Source organism: Miniopterus natalensis, chromosome 2 (genome assembly GCF_054644295.1).
Source record: "Miniopterus natalensis isolate mMinNat1 chromosome 2, mMinNat1.hap1, whole genome shotgun sequence".
Classification (NCBI taxonomy): Eukaryota; Metazoa; Chordata; class Mammalia; order Chiroptera; family Miniopteridae; genus Miniopterus; species Miniopterus natalensis.
Window position 1 is genome coordinate 83738704 of NC_142082.1, and position 16872 is coordinate 83755575.

Genomic DNA, 16872 nt, shown 5'->3' on the forward strand with positions numbered 1-16872 from the left:
GGTCTCCTTGCAAGTTTTACTCTTTAAACCCCAGATATTATCACATTGCTATGAAACTTTTCCAGCTGCTAAAAATGAGACTTCTCCTTCCCCTGAATTCCTCTAACAGCTATCACATGTCTCATTTGTTAATGCTCAACATAATAAACTAAACAATTTATTGTTACTTCCCTTACTCTGGTTCTCTAACCCAGGGTTGTCTTTAGGGCAGAGGTTGTAGTCTGTGTTTTGAAGTCTTAAGTTTCTCATGGTGACTTTGCCCATGGTTGTTGCTCAGTGTTGGTGATGATGTCAATAACTCCTCAGTGAAGCCAAGTGTCTGGTGAGGTGTGAGGTTGGTGATGTGATTTGGCCCATGTGGAGTAAGCCTCCTTCTATTACCTTCGCCAGGGAGGGCTCTGGGTCCCAGGAACGCACAGGAGAAGAACTGGCCACAAGGGACTGATGAAGGAATGTGTCAGCTTGATGACCACCTTAGGTTATTGAAAATCATCACCATTGCAAAAGTCAGTACTGTAAGTAAATTTAGACATTTCCTTTCCTTTAATGCACCAATAACTTCATTTTCATATTCAAAGCACAACAAATATTAAAACTCTTATTTGTGGGAGAACAAAACATTGAATGAAAGCCACATTTTAGATGTTCAAAGGTGGCTGTAAAAAGTAAGAATCAAAATGAAACAAAGCAAATGAGGATGAGTAGTAGCTGTTAGTCACACTTCAGGAATCCAGAGCATAACAACTATCAACAGACTTGATAAACATCGATTTCTGGGAAGAAAGTTTAATTATCATGCAATCTTTATCACTGGGTTAAATTAACTATCACTTGAGAACATCTCTGCAAACGCTGAAATCGTTGATGTCTAACTTAGGGTATATATGTGCTTTATGGCCCCTCCGAGAGAGGCATGAACTTTAAATGTGAAGAATTTAGTCAACTTGGTTCTTTTTTTAAATCACTATTAAAAACAAAAAAACAAAAACAACTTTCTTTTTTTTTTTTTACTGTTGGTTAAATAAAAGTAACAATAGACACAATCTGCCCTGAGCAAACAGACCATACATCAATAAGTGAACACTTAGCCTAAGCTATTTTCCATGAGACCCATGAAGCATTTCTAACAGAAACTTAACAAGTTACAACACAGTAAACAATCCAATCTTCAGCTCTAGAAAGGAAATGTGATCCTGCATGCAGACATAGAAGCTTCTTAATTTACCTGGAAGAGAGTGTGACTGTGCAGTTAGGTGGTGTAATTTTTTAAATTGCTGAAGTGTCATTGTTTTTTATTTTACATTTATTGAAAAATAGAAATGCCACATGTAGCAGAAGCAGTAAGTCTTGTTCCAGTCTGATGGCTTAATCTTACTAATTATGAAAATATATGCTAGCTGCAGTTTAACAAAATATTGGAATTTCTTATGCTTACATTTTAAGGGATTAATAAAAGTACCTTCATCTGTAATATTTAAAACTTTATTGATTTGTATGAAAGTGCAGGGATGATCACTGGACAAGAATGGATGTACCTCTGTGAGGATCTTCCTCATTCAACACACTGCAGGTGTGTGGGGACTGAGGCAGAAGGTACTGGAACAGGAGGTAACGGTATTATTAGCAAGATCTTACATTTGTCTGGACCTTTCATGCTTGAGTCATCTGTGTGCACATTTTTCATTTGAGCCTCACAAGCCTCTAAGGCAGCAGGGTCAACATACCTGTTTCCATTTGATAGATGAGGATCCTAAAACTTATCCAGGCTTCATGTACACACATTCTCAAATAAACATTGTGTCTCCGCAGCTTCTGTCCAAAGGGCTCTTTGGCAACTGGAAAGACGTCATGACCCTATTTTGTTGCACAGGGAGTGGACGCTTGGGCTAAATCCCTCCTCCTCTTTCCTTTCACAGCTCAGGAGACATTTGTGGGACCCAGGGACCTCTGGCTCCAGCAAAACTGCGTGCGAAACTTTACACAGTCAAGTTCCCTGCTAAGCCGGAGCTGAAAGCTAAAATGTGGTAATTCATAAAACTGATGAAAAGGGTAATAAAGGTGAAAGACAGTTACTTAAAGCAGAAACCATGGTGTTTTTTCGTTCTTTCCTTCCTTTTTTTTTTTTCAGAACAATCAACAACAGCTGTCTTCAAGCTCACCAAGCAATTCTGCACGATCTAACTAAAGAACAAGCGCTGGTCTGCAATGGTTAAGCGGTAACAGCATGAGGGACAGTCCCAAGGCAACCGCGTCTCCCGTGTCCTCCTCGAAGGCTACCTAGCCTGGGCCGCCGGCCCCGCGCCAGTGCGCGGCCCTCACCTGAAGGCTTTAAGGAGAGTCCACCTCCGTTCCCTGTCTTGCAACATTCTAAGTTCCCACCTAAGGCTCCCCACCTTGCCATCCCCATATGACTTCAGCCAATTCCTAATCGGCTCTAGTCACGTCAACCTAAAGCTTATCTGGGCCTCCCAGGGGTAGAAAAGAGAAACCAGGTGCCTCCGGGTCGGCGGACCCGCGAGGCTGGCAAAGGCCCCGAGCCAGACTCGGAGGAAGTTGGCTTCCCTCCAGGACCAACACCGGCTCGGCGGCTTCTTCCAGGAACGCGAGGGGACGGGAAAGAGAAGGCGGCACGCAGAGAACTCGTGTCGCCCAAGCATCCTCCGCGGCTCAGGGGCGCGACGGGGCTCCGGGGCCTTTTCTCCGACGTCCGGGAGCGGCGCCTGCAGCCCCTGCCGGTTGTCCCGCCCCCTCCCCAGGCACCCGCTCGCCTTCCGCGCCCTTGCCCCACCACTGCAGGGCGGGGCAGGCGCCGGCTTGCAGGTAATTATTGCCAGCAGGGCCAGCCGGGTAAGCGGGGGTGGGCGCGCGGCGGGGGGCGCGCGGCGGGCGGCGGGCGGCGGGGCGCGGGCTTAAAGGAGCGGCGCGGGGCCGGTGCTGGATCCCGCGCAGCATGCCGGCGCGCGCCCCGCCTCGCCGCCCGCGGTCGCCTCTGCTGCCGCTTGTGCTGCTGTTGGTCCTGGGCGGCCGCCGCCTGCGCGCCGAGCCTGGAGACGGTGCGCAGACCTGGGCCCGCTTCGCGCGCCCTCCGGCCCCCGAGGCCGCGGGCCTCCTCTACGACACCTTCCCCGACGGCTTCTTCTGGGGTGTGGGCACCGCCGCCTACCAGACCGAGGGCGGCTGGCGGCAGCACGGCAAGGGCGCGTCCATCTGGGACACGTTCACCCACCTACCCCCAAAGCTCCCAGGCGACCCCCCGGTAGCCGGTCTGCCGTCGGGCGCCCTGGCACCGTCCCTGCCCGCCACCGGGGACGTGGCCAGCGACAGCTACAACAACGTCTTCCGAGACACTGAAGGGCTGCGTGAGCTCGGGGTCACCCACTACCGCTTCTCCATCTCGTGGGCGCGAGTGCTCCCCAATGGCAGCGCGGACGCCCCTAACCGCGAAGGGCTGCGCTACTACCGACGCCTGCTGGAGCGGCTGCGGGAGCTGGGAGTGCAGCCCGTGGTCACCCTCTACCATTGGGACCTACCCCAGCACCTGCAAGACGCCTATGGCGGCTGGGCCAACCGCGCCCTGGCCGACCACTTCAGGGATTACGCCGAGCTCTGCTTCCGCCACTTTGGCGGCCAGGTCAAGTACTGGATCACCATCGACAACCCCTACGTGGTGGCCTGGCACGGCTACGCCACCGGGCGCCTGGCCCCCGGCGTCCGGGGCAGCGCGCGGCTTGGGTACCTGGTGGCGCACAACCTCCTCCTGGTGAGTTCGAGGGGCCAGGCGGAGGGCCACGCCGGGGACAGGGCCTCTGGAGACGCCGGGGAAAGCGGGGTGCCTGAGCCTCCAGCTCAGACGAACACATTTGCGAGGTCACCTAGGAGTCGCACGGGGCTGTGGGGGTCCGGGGGACTGAGCAGTTCAGGCTTTCCTTGCGGGGCGTGGAGTTGGGGTTGGGAATGGGAAGGAAATGCCGCTGTGGGCAGTGGGTGCGCGAATGAGTGCCCGGAGTGAGTGCCCCTTGGAGACCGTTTGTCAGATACTGGGATCAGTTTCTAGGGTGAGAAAAGGGCGCTCCTTTTAATGGGTGTAGAGGAACCCCTAGAGGTAAGGCGGGGAGGATCTGTTAATGGTAGCCGTGGGGAGAAGGAGAAGGGTGGGTGAAAGACCAGTTTGTTCAGAAGCTGCGCAGACTTCTTTACTCTCTGCTAGAGTTTGTGGGGATGGCCGGAGTTCAATGTTAATCCAATAAGATCTGTGTTGCTTGTGGCTCAGTCCACACCGGCTGCAAATGCAAAGGTGCTAAAATCGCGTATCGTGGAGAGGTGGGTTTAAATGTCTTTGGAAGTTCTTTCTCTCTAACCTTACTTAATTGGCAGGGATGTGAAAACCCTTAAAACAGTCTTAAACAAAGCTAGCCATAAAAAGACATAATTATAGAATGATATAGGTTGTGTCCTCCAAGTATATTCCCAGATTGCTCTCTCCAATGGGAAGGATTCCTCCGGATGAGATCCTTAATCTGATAAAACTGATTTTAACACTCTTGTACAAAAAGCTGAATAAAATTTGGCTGTAGAAAGTGTTGATATGCCATGATGAAGTTGTCTCCCAAACAATTCTCCCTCTTTTTTCTCCTTTATTTAATGTTCAAAATTAGGTCCCTTTGATTTGAGGGTTCATAATGTCAGTTGTTGGTACACCTTGCACAGTTTTGTATCAAGAGAATATTTTATTTGTATGTACAAACATTTTAATAAAAGTGGTTAAATGTATAACTTTTGGTACTGTATTTTGGTGACTCGTGGGCCTACTGGAAGATCTATTTTTAAAGCCACGTATTCTGAACAAATTCAAGACAGACTACTTCTGCATACTTTTCACTGAAGCTGCAGAAAATTGAGGGGCCACATAGTGGGTTATTGGGTTGGCTTAGTGCTCTGAGATGCCAGCAATGTAACAATGGCTAAGTAGGTTGTATGTCAGCTCCACAAAACCTGCTACTACAGGTCATAGAAGAGTGCTGGACGAGTTCGAAAAAAATTGAGATGTTAGTGATTTTATATTGATATATATCTTTTCATTAACATACTTCAGAACAATGCTAATAAGCTTTCTCAGTCTGGCTATCCTTTTAAGGAATCAGAAGATCCTAAGCACCACCTGTTTATGATTGTGATAGAAAAACCATGGGAAGAACTGGCCCCTCTTTTGAGGAAGACAAGCAAATTTCAATCCATACCAGAAAAAATAATAAATTAGTGGACCAGCTAGAGGACCAAATAGACCATTTCTGCAAAATTACCATTTTAGATTTAAATCATACAAGTTATATTTTTAGAGTGTATGTAATAACTCTGTGTATCTATACAAAAGTCACCAGTTGCTATTTTAGTGACTTACATGATTATTTCATATATAAAATCAAGTAGTGAGACAGCAGGAGCTTTCTGGTACTCTGGTATTTACACAGTCAGCATGCTTTTGATTCTTATGCCCACTCTCAGCCCTTTGATTAACTTTTCAGTTATATTTTTGGATCCTTACACACACAAAAACTTGCCAAACACTAACCATCCTTCCCAGAAATGCAGTGGACTCTGAATTCATAAGAAATTAGTGACAAGTGGACACTTTCTTTTGCTGATGCTGCAAACAAAATGCTGGTTGCTGTAAAACATTAATTTTGCTTTCAAATTTCTTTGGTTTGGAGCTTAGTCATTTTTGTATCTTAAGAAGTAAGTTGTCATTATCAAATAATACCTTAAATTATTTTTTTCATGAGATATTTTTATTCTCTTTTTAATATCCTTTCTTGGTGTAGTGTTGCAGGGAGGGGGATAGGGAACTTTTGACTCTACTTAAAAAGATAAAACATATTCTGCAGTTTTTGTTAATAGAACATTTCATCTAGGGCTTACATATTACTGTTAGAAGCCACTGAGCTCCTTACACATTCGTTTTTATTTGGAGATCTGATGCTAGTGAAGGATAAAGCTGGCCAGCACCCCTCCCCTGAGGTTCTGTTCTGTGCTTCCACTCCTTTAAAAGTAGGCTAAGGGACCACCTGAGGACATTGGAAATTTGACATCCCCCCCCCCCCCACACACACACACCCTCAGAGATTCAAGAATCATTGGTGGGATGGAAGACAGGAGGCAGGTCAAACTACAGGATGAATAATGAGGGAATGTGCTCATAATGGAGGTCTCCATGTTCCTTTGTGGGTTCCTGATACTGGGATAAACCGAGAGGGTGGGGGGAGGGAGAGAGAGATGGAGAGAGAAAGAAACATAGCATTTAGAACTGAAAGAATTTCCCTGCAGAGCTATGGGAGGCTGGGCTGCTTTGCTCATCTGAGTACAACACAGAAAGAGAACACACCTTTTCTCTCTGATTTGAAGAGGGACTGTGTGTCTTCACAGCTCTTCAAAGATGGTTCTTTTGAACCCCTGAAAAACAAGCATTGATGCCTATAGTTAGGAGTTCAGCCTCTGAGTTTTTGCTCTGCCCATAGTTTCCTGAGAGGAACAGGACTGAGTTGAAGATACACATGGGCCTCCCAAGGAGTCTTGCCTAGGTCTGTACAGCCCAACTGTGGAAAAAGACAACTTATTTCACTTAAGGAGGTGAGGCCAGGAGATGTTACTTTGGGCATTGATGTATAGTACAAACATGATGGGTACTGAGTGTTTACATATGCATCAACATCCGTGCTCATGTCTTAGCTGACTTGTCTGCAACATTTGTCTAGACGTTCTTATCTCTTCCTTGACACACCTCCTCAACTCCTCTTCCAGAACCCCACTCTCTCTTGCTTCTCTTCTCAGCTCACTGGTGATACCTTCTCAGTTCCCTCTGCTTATGCCTCCTCACTTTGTCTCTGATATTGGCATGCCCAGGACTTCACCCCGGGGCCTGTTCTCTAGATTCACGCCAAGTGATTTCTTTGAATACTCTCTATATCCTGATGACAGCAGACTTTGAGTTTCCAGCCAGAACTTCTTCCCTGAGCTCTGGATATGTATAGATAGCTGCCTTCTCCACTTAGATGTCCAATAGGCATGTCACATTGAACACATCCAAATGCAAACTCCTGTTTTTCCCCATCTCCATTATGGCAACTGCTCTTTCAGTTGGTTGAGCCACAAACCTTAACTCCTCCCTTTCTCTCACATCTTATTTTTAATCCATCAACAGATTTGACAGCTCCAACTACCTTCAAAATGTATCCAGAATCCAACCACTTCTCTCCCTGTTTAAAGTTACAGTCAGAGCACCCATCAGATTCTGCCAAGATAATTGGAATAGCTTCCTAGCTGATGTCCTTGCTTCTGCCCTCACCCCTTGCAGTGTACTGTGATGGATAATCTCAAGGATATTGTTATATGGGAACCAGATAAAGTTCCTTGTTTATGAAAATCTCACCTTCAAGAACCAGCTAATTTGCTCCCTTCGGTCCCACACCTGAATGCTATTTCTTCCTTCTGTGGAATCCCACAATGCTTCATTTTGATGGCTCCTACCACGTTGTTCCCTTATTTAACCATTTACCTCCTTACACCATTTCACTTGCTGGGCATTTCCTTAAGTGAGGAAACCATGTTCACTTCATCTATCCTAAAATGCCATCTTTCCCTTGGTAGGTGCTCAGCAAATGACTTTTAACTGTTTAATAGACTGACGCTGCCTTTATGAATGATGCTTCTAGGATTTATTCTCTTTGTCAGTCTTTCTGGCTACTTTCCACTGGGAAGTACCAAATCCTAACCAGATAGGAAAATCAGTAAACATAATGGGGCAGAATTTGACAATTTCAGTAAAAGCTTAAGGTTCATCAAATTGATGATTCCATTGTAAAAATTTCCAAGTAATTATATTTAGTTAAAAAACTATCTATAATCACTATGGAACTTTATGAAGAAGTTTTCAGAATGAGAGGTAGGGGAAGTCTCCTGGCTGGATTTAGGAGCATGAATTGGAAGTTGCTTTGTTTTCTGGTTGAATTTTCATTCCCCAAGTAATAGGAGAGGCAATTTATCTACTAGATACATGCTCAAATTATATATGCTATGTGCTTTTGGGAAGCACTGTAACCATTTTCCTCTAATTAAAATGTATTTAGTACCTGGATGCAATAACCAACTGGGTTGAAACTATGTATTTTACAGAATGCTACTAAATTCAATTGCATGTTTAATCAGAAATAGTTAAAATCTCCCAAAGAGCTTGATCACTCCTCTTTGAATACCTGATTGAACAAAGTGTTTCTTGAAGGTTACAGTCAAGTCCAAGAAAAAAATTAAGAATAGAAAAAGAAGTAAAAATTTAAAATCGTAGCAATGTTTAACAATGTCGATTATTTTGAGTTGAAGAAAAGAGGCAAAATACAGATTACTAAGCATTCAAATAATGTCATTGTGCATTTCTTAAGTACAAAATGAATGAGTGCACAATTGTATTACCTGGGTATGTAGTTAGTCATGACTTTTGCACATAGATGTCTTCTGAGTTATCTTAATTTTTCAAACAATATGATTGCTCTAAGTCAGAATTTTATTATAATTAATTTGTACGAAAGGAGCCTTTCTTTCAATGGATGTTATCTTTTAAAGCATAAAGTAAACTTTAGCTATAGGAGGAGAATAGAATACATATCTATTGGGAGGACAAGAAATAAAGAATGAGTGAATAAAAATACATACTGTTACTGAATCCTCCAAGATCACATCTTCTGAGGAAACTCCAAAGTTGTATTTGCAATTTCTACTTAAACAGATAAGCATAATCTACCGTTTATATACTCTTATCTTGACATATCTGGGTACAAAGTTAATTTGAAGGATCGCTATACTTCTTCTCTCCATTATCTAGGGATAAACTCTTATTTATCCTACAAAGAGTTGACATAAATACTCCTATTTTGTGATAACAGAATGGATTATAGACTACATATCATATTTATTTAAAAATTTTAAGTGCTTATTTTAGCCCTTGGAACAGAGGAAATATTCAATGCAATATTTAATGAATGAATACAGATGTAAAATGATCTGTACTTGTTTCAATATGCCATTTTTCTTTCTTGCAGATTGGATAGTTACAGTCTGCTTCTTCACACAGTGTCTAGGAGGGAATTTTAGAGTTAGGAAGAATGGAAAAAATTCCCGCCTAGATAGGTTTATGACCTTTGTGCATTTCCAGGACAAATAATATCCCAGTTTCCTCCACTGCACAGGGAAGGAGCAGAAGGGGAAGAATGTGGCTGACCTGGAGGCTGTACCATCCTTTCCACTCACATTCTATTGGCAGTACCCAGTCATATGGTGTAAATAGCCTGGGAATTATTGTCTGTTGTGGAGCCCTGTGCTCAGTGAATAATTTTATTATGTTGAAATCAGGTGGAAACAAACCATTCAGGGCAACCAGCCACCTCTGCCACACTGCCTACCTCTGAGATATATCGTGAGAATTAAAATCATGTATGTCAACATATTTTGAAAAATATAAAGAGCCCCACAAAAGTGAGGTATGAATTTATTATCAATAATAATAATGGCAAAAGTACTGGAGAAATGATCCTCTTGAGCTGTTTAGAAGAAAGAAATTAGATAAATGCTTAGAAATTAGAAACTGTTGTCTCACTTCTTCTTTTGCAACATGTAGCATGCAGTGGGATGAAGTCTTTGAAAATTTTTTAGTAGTATTTGGTTAAATATTTTCAAGAAATAACTGATTTTATATAAAACATAGTATTACCAAGTAACTTTTCTGGACACAGCTTGATGTTTATATTTTTTAAATTAAAAAAAATAAATTATTTTTAGAGAGAGAGGGAGGGAGGAGAGAAAGATAAATGTGAGAGAAAAACATCAATTGACTGCCTCCTGCATGCCTCCTACCAGAGATAGAGCCTGCAACCCAAGGCATGTGCCCTGACTGGCAATCAAACCAGCAATCTTTCAATGCACAGGATGACTTCTAACCAGCTGAGCCACATGGGCCAGGGCTGGACACATCTTGATATTTAAAAGAAGTATATTCAGTTTATTATTGATATAATTTCATATATTGACTAAAGGTAAATATTTAGTAAACTCTTGTGGCCCCAGTCTGAATATATATATTTTTATCAATAACATTATTGTTTAAAGTATGAATGTCAGAACATCATCTCTGAATCAATATCATAGTTAGATAAAATACTCAAACTGAGAGCAGTGATATACATTAAATTTAAGCAAACATTTCTATGTCTGTAAGTGCACTTTTATTTGATGATTAGAATGCTAGAATTAGAAGGGATCAGGGGATTCCAGGTCTAATTTCTTCCCAGGAAAAACTCCTTGTAGTGGCCCTCGTGGGGTGCTCCAGCTTCTACTGCACTATTTGCTGCAAGAGGAACTCGGTACCACTCCATTTTACCTTTGTATTGAATGAAAACCTGCCTCTGTACTGGACTTATCCCTGGTTGTCTCTTTGATTTTCCAAATCTCAAAGAATAAAACGAATTGTTTTTTGAAGAGGTAGCTTTTCAAATATCTGAAAAAGCCACTATGTTTTTCAGGTATGTTGCTGAATGGTGAAACAAATGTGACCCAAGAGAGGCCCTTTTATCTTCTGACACTTGAGGATAAGGTGGGGAAAGAGATGGAAAACTTGACCTTTCTATCTACTCAGTGGGGTGGGTCATGGTCTTCCAGAAACCAAGCAATCTCAGATTGTCTGTGGGACACACCTCTGTCCCATCTTCCTTAACAAGGGGCTGCTGGTGAGGATAGATGACTGAGGATGAGGGACCCCATGTCTCTGGTCTCTGGACCCTGAAGAGAATTGGAACTACTGTGCCTCAGATGCATTTAGAGGTTTTTTATGTCAGGGACCAGGAGGTGGCCCCAAAACCACAACTGAGGGGAGGGGAGGGGAATGCATGTCACATTTGGGAACGCATGACACCTCCTCCCCACTTGACTCCCCCTTCTCTCTGGATTCTTCATTGAAAGGTCCTCTCCCTCTTGGTGACCTGCATTCTTCCTCAGTGTCTGGCCTTCCTCTGCAGAGGTGGAGGCAAAGTTGATAGGGGTCTGTCACCTTGGGCTCAGGTACATTCTCCTTGATATTATCTGAGGTCAAATATAACTCTGTAGCATGGTTATTTCTTTACTAAAAGCACACTGGGCTTCCTGAGAGATTCTGTGCCCTCCTATTTATTAATGTGGACTGTGCTCACTGTGAACAAGTCACCTGGCCCCTTTCTTCACCTCATAACCAGGTCACATTGCACAGCTCTCAGCAAAGAGGGCAAAAGATTGTCTCTGGGTCTGCAGGTTTGCCCCAGCTCTAGAGGGGGCTAGGATCCAGAGGGTGGGGAACGATCTGGCAGTTTAGTCTGGTGAACCAGCAATCTTTTGGTGCAGCTAAGGACACCCAACCAACTGTGAGCCACACTGGCCAGGGCTGTTGTTTATTTTTGGACTTTAAATCTTATTAAATTTCTTCTTCAATGTGCAGAGATAAGAGGAGAGTTCCCACAGATGGGTGATTCTTAAAAATTGGAAATAACCTAAATATATTTAAGTGATCAGTTAAAGAAATAGTGGTACACATGTCCAGTGGAATAGTATTTGGCTATTAAATTGTCAATGTATGGTCATTAAAAGTCACACACAAAAAAGCCAGTTATATTATGCTTCTTCCATATCTCTGTTGTATGGAAGTATGACTAAGTAGTAAGCACTTTACTGCTCTTCAGCTGTGCTGGGCTCTCTGCCTCCTGTCCTTTCCCCCAGGTCCCTTCCTTGACATGCTGAAGCCTAGGTTTGATATTCCTGCTTTCTGCTTTGTAAAATCTCATCCTACCCTCTTTTAGCACATTTATTGAAATTGTTTGTCTTCCCACAAAAGCCCTCAGGTTTGAGATGCCAGGAGCCATGTTTGTCTTGTTTTCCACTTTATACCGACAGTCTTCCAGGGCCCGGAGAGAGGAAGCATGCAGGTATTTGTGGAATGAATGAAAGAATGCACACACACCCTGGCTTCCCCCCAGAGGTGAAGGAAAAAAGGAAAATGTTAACAGTGCATTATTACTGAACTGTGGGATTAAAGGCGATTCTTTCATTTTGTTCTGATTATCTGGATTCTCTAATTTTTCTCTAAGTAAAATGTATTGTTTTGTGATGAGAAATAGTAAGCAGTGTTTCCCGTAAAAGAGGGCAGATTGTATTTACCCATCTAATTATTTTCTCTCTTGAAACCCAATAAACTTTGGTAAAGAAATGGTTAAAACAAAGAAAGAAAGAGGGAGGAGGAAGAAGAGAGAGTAGGAGAGAAGGGAGAGGAAGAAAGAGCCACAGAGATGGACAAGAGCAAAGTAGCAGCAGCATTTTAGAAGCTGAAAAGCAGATGGTGAAGCTATTGACTTAGAAGACCTAAGAAAGCTGACTGCTACGTTGGCAGTGGGAGAAGCAAAGAACCTATCCCAAGTTGCATAACCTTCAAGAGTCACAGAGGGTAGGAAGACCAGATACTTTGGAACTGGAGGGCATGGGAGAGAGTGTAACATGAGAATTGGTTGTAAGCTATTTAAGAAACAACTAGATTTTTAGGTCCCTTCCTTAATTCCTCATTGCTGGGCATCTGCCCCCTCTTCAGTCAGAGAGAAAACCAGAAGTTAATTTTTTGGAGAATATAAAATGGGAGGTATCTGAACTGAGAGACACCAGACACATTTGAAGTCATGAGCACTATATTGAAAATAAGCATTAAGTTAACATGAGCAACTGAAAGCTGAAGACTCTCCCACCCCCAGCTCAAACCCCCGTACCAGCCCTCTTCTCCCACCATGCTTTCAGAATGGTGGCAGCGTGATTTTGCCCTCCAGGTAGAGATTGGAAGAGTCTTCTCCAGGGAATCTGATGAGCTCCTGAGGAAAGACCTAAGGTGCTGATCCTACAGGTTCCACAACATATATCAGAGACAGATCACTCTGCAGTGAAGCTCAAAGTCAACAGACCCTACCGACATGCTCAGACCTTCCAATCGGGTATTTTGTTTCTCATTCTTAAAGATGAGTAGACAATCAAGAATCAACAGACATCTGAGAAAAACTTCCAACATGAAAGATTGAGACCCATACAAATAAACAAAACAGAAAAGCAACTTGGAGGAAACAAATTATGCAGGGAGAAATATCAACTAAAACAAACAACACAGTCAAAAGGTACAAATATCTAGTTATAAAATAAATTAAATCATGGGATGTAATGTATAGCATGGTGACTATAGTTAATAATTTTGTATTGTGTATTTGAAAATTGCTAAGAGAGTAGATCTTAAAAGTTCTCATCACAAGAAAAAATATCATAATTATGGAGATGGATGTTAACTTGACTTATTGTGGTGATCATTCCATAATACATACAATGTTGAATCATTATGTTATACAGCTGAAACTAATATAATGTTATATGTCAATATGTCAAGTATCTGAATAAAATAAATATTTTAAACACCCAATAAATATTTAAAGAGAGAAGAAAAGATACTGCGTCTAGAAAATAAGAATAGGATAACAAAATATGGGGGTAGGGAGGAAACACTTGGAAATTAAATACATTATAGCAGAATTGAAAAAAAATAATGGGTTGGAAAATAAAGGCAATAAAGTCTCTCCAAGAACAGAGTAAGAAGGCAAAGAGATGGAAAATAGTAGAAAAAAGTAAGAAAATGTAGTGGACCAGCCAGAGGTCCAACATTCAAATAACAGGGATTCCAGAAAGAGAGTATGGCAGGTACTGTAGGGTGTTATGCCAGCGGCCCTTCTTGAATCATGTAGCTAAGCATTCATGCCTTGTGTACTTGCCTCCCGTAGAATGTGGGCTTGACCATGTGATTTGTTTCATTCAGTAGGACAGTAGTTAGTATGATACAAACAAAAGCTTGATAAATACATTCACATTAGAATGTTTCTTCTTGGATCACTTCTTAAAAGACAGCTTCAGTAGTTGGGCTAGGTTACTGAAAGATGAGAAGCCATATGAAGAGAGACTTTGTGGGATTTAAAAATGGCTTGGACATTCTTGCCCCAATTGAGATCTCTGTTAAATATAGCCATATGAGTAACCCCTTTGATGTTACATGGGGTAGAAGAGCTATCAGCTAAGCCCAGTTAACCCACAGAGTCAAGAGAAATAATAAATCCATGTTACTTCAGTACCCTAATTGGGGTGGTTAGTTTGATAGCAATAGAGAGCTAAAATAAAGAGAAAGGAAATAATGAAGTAATTTAAAATAATTTTTCCTAGAATGGAGGGCATGGATTTCCATACTGAATGCAAAGTACTATGGGAATCATTACAGAGCATACCTGCTGTGTTATTGCAGGGTCTTTCCTCCTAGGGACTCGGCCACCTCTTTGGCTGTCTGCAACCTCTTTGGGTTACAGATCTGGCAATTGGCTGTATGGGAACTGAGCAAGTGATCATGGATTTTTATTTTGCCATACTTTATCTGTCTGTGCTAGCAACCCATTGGACCATTCCATTGTAATGGTATTTGTGGCCTCCTGGCTTCTGGCTTTAAATGCTATCCACTACCTGCTTGTTCTCTGTTACTTCAGAGTCTCATAATGTCCATGGATGGTAATAAGCCCAATTCTGTGACCCAATACTATCAACCCTGGAGGAGCACCACCACTGAATTTCTTAGTGATGCTGGTGGCCCTTGACAAGCATATTCATGATGGCCTTGGTAAATGGTGTGTCTCCTTCCCTGGCATTCCTGTGGTGGGTTGTTTGGCCTCACATAATATATCCATTCCAGCAAGTCTACTTCTCTCAGCTTCTTTTAGTTCTTCCTCTACCAGCTGTCAGGGCAACTCAAGCATTTCTGCCCACTCAGCATTGGCCATCACTTTTTCTAGGCTTCTCAGAGCCATCCTAGCAGCAAGATTTTTTTTGCCCATTCCCTGGAGTCACTGCCAAAGCATTAAAGGGCACTTCTGGAGAAAGTGCACCCTAGTCATTGAATTCTGTCTCATCCTGTCTTATATTCCAGGCCCTTGGTCAAAGACCCTCACAATTCAATCCCTGGGGTTTTGGCCAGTACATGCTAAATCTTGAAGCTACTTTAATACATAACATCTTTTTCCCTCTATCAGGCCTTGCTGTTTCCAGGTGGGTTATACTGGGATTTAACTCTAGTTAGTGTGGCCTGTCAGCCCCTAAGGGGGGACAACTGTTACCTTTTAGGCATGAGCCCTCTTTAGCATAGGGATGTGCTATCTCTTACTAGGGAAGGCTGGGCCATCTCTGTAAGCTCCAAGTGTTTCAAGGGGTCTAAAGAGCCCAGCTCCTCGGGGGCTTCAACTTCATCAGTAGTTATTGGCCTATTCAGGTTTTCTGACTTCTGATTGTGTTTTGGAAGGTTCTATTTTTCTAGGAATTTGTCCATTTTATCCAGGTTGTCCAGCTTGTTGGCATATAGTTGTTCATAGTATTTTCTTATAATCCTTTGTATTTCCGTTGGGTTGTTACTTCATCTCTTTTGTTTCTAATTTTGTTTATTTGGGTCCTCTCTCTCTATTTCTTGATGAGTCTGGTTAAAGGTTCATCAATCTTATTTATCTTTTCGAACAATCAGCTCTTGGTTTCATTGATTATTTGTAGTTTTTTTAGTCTCTATGTCATTTATTTCCACTCTCATCTTTACTATTTCCTTCCTTCTACTTTGGGCTTTTCTTGTTGTTTTCTTTCTAAGTTGTAGGGCTGGATAGTTTATTAGTTTTTCTTGTTTTTTGAGGTAGGCCTGTAGTGCTATGAATTTCCATCTCAGGGCTGCTTTCACTGTGTCCCATAGATTTTGGGTTGTGTGTCCATTTTCATTTATTTTCAAAAAGTTTTTGATTTCTTCTGTGATCTCTTTGGTAACTCATTCATTGTTTAATAACATGCTATTTAGCCTCCATGTGTTTCAGTGTTTTTGTGTGTTTTTATTGTAGTTGGTTTCTAATTTCATGCCATTGTGATCCGAGAAGATGCTTGATATGATTTCAGTCATCTTGAACTTGTAGAGACTTGTTTTGTGGCCTAACATGTGTTCTATCTTTGTGAATGTCCTATGTGCCTTGAGTACAATGTATATTCTGTAGCTTTGGGGTGAAATGTTCTCTAAATGTCAATTAAATCCATCTGATCTAGTGTGTCATTTAAGACCACTCTGCCCTTGTTGATTTTTTTGTCTAGAAGATCTGTCCAATGATGTCAGTAGGGTGTTAAAGTCTCCTACTATGATTGTCTTGCTGTCAATCTCCCCTTTAAAATCCTCCAGAGGATTTTTTATGTATTTGGGGTCTCCTATATTGGGTGCATATATGTTTACCAGGGTTATAGCCTCTTGTTGGATCGACCCCTTTAGTAATATGTAGTGACCTTCATTGTCTCTTGTTATGGCTTTCATTTTGAAGTCTATTTTGTCAGATATGAGTATTGCGATCCCAGCTTCTTTTTCATTTCTGTTTGCATGGACATTTTTTTCCCATCCTTTCAGTTTCTTCCTGTGTGAGTCCTTTATTCTGAAGTGGGTCTCTTGTAGACATCATATATATGGGTCATGTTTTCTTATCCATTCAGCTACCATATGTCTTTTGATTGGTAACACTTAACCCATTTACATTTATGGTTATTATTGATAGGTACTTCTTTGTTGCTATTCTTTTTTTATGTCTGTGTTCCTCTCTCTATATTTCTTCTTCCTCTTCTTAGCATTTCTTGTAGTGCTGGTTTCATAGTAATAAATTTCTTTAGCTTTTTTTTTTGTCTGTGAAGCTGTTTATTTCACCATCTATTTTGAATGATAGCCTTGCTAGATAGAATAGTCTT

At 42.2% G+C, this 16872-nt stretch overlaps 1 protein-coding gene across 1 annotated transcript in view; it reads left to right on the forward strand.

The window, feature by feature from the left end:
• The first annotated feature begins 2941 nt into the window (after window positions 1-2941).
• The window catches only part of KL (klotho), a 48285-nt gene continuing 34354 nt past the window's right edge, over window positions 2942-16872 (forward strand). Inside the window, exon 1 of the mRNA XM_016199526.2 lies at window positions 2942-3760. Coding sequence (XP_016055012.2) covers window positions 2951-3760 — 810 coding nt within the window. The 5' untranslated portion in view covers window positions 2942-2950. The remainder of the gene's footprint in view (window positions 3761-16872) is intronic.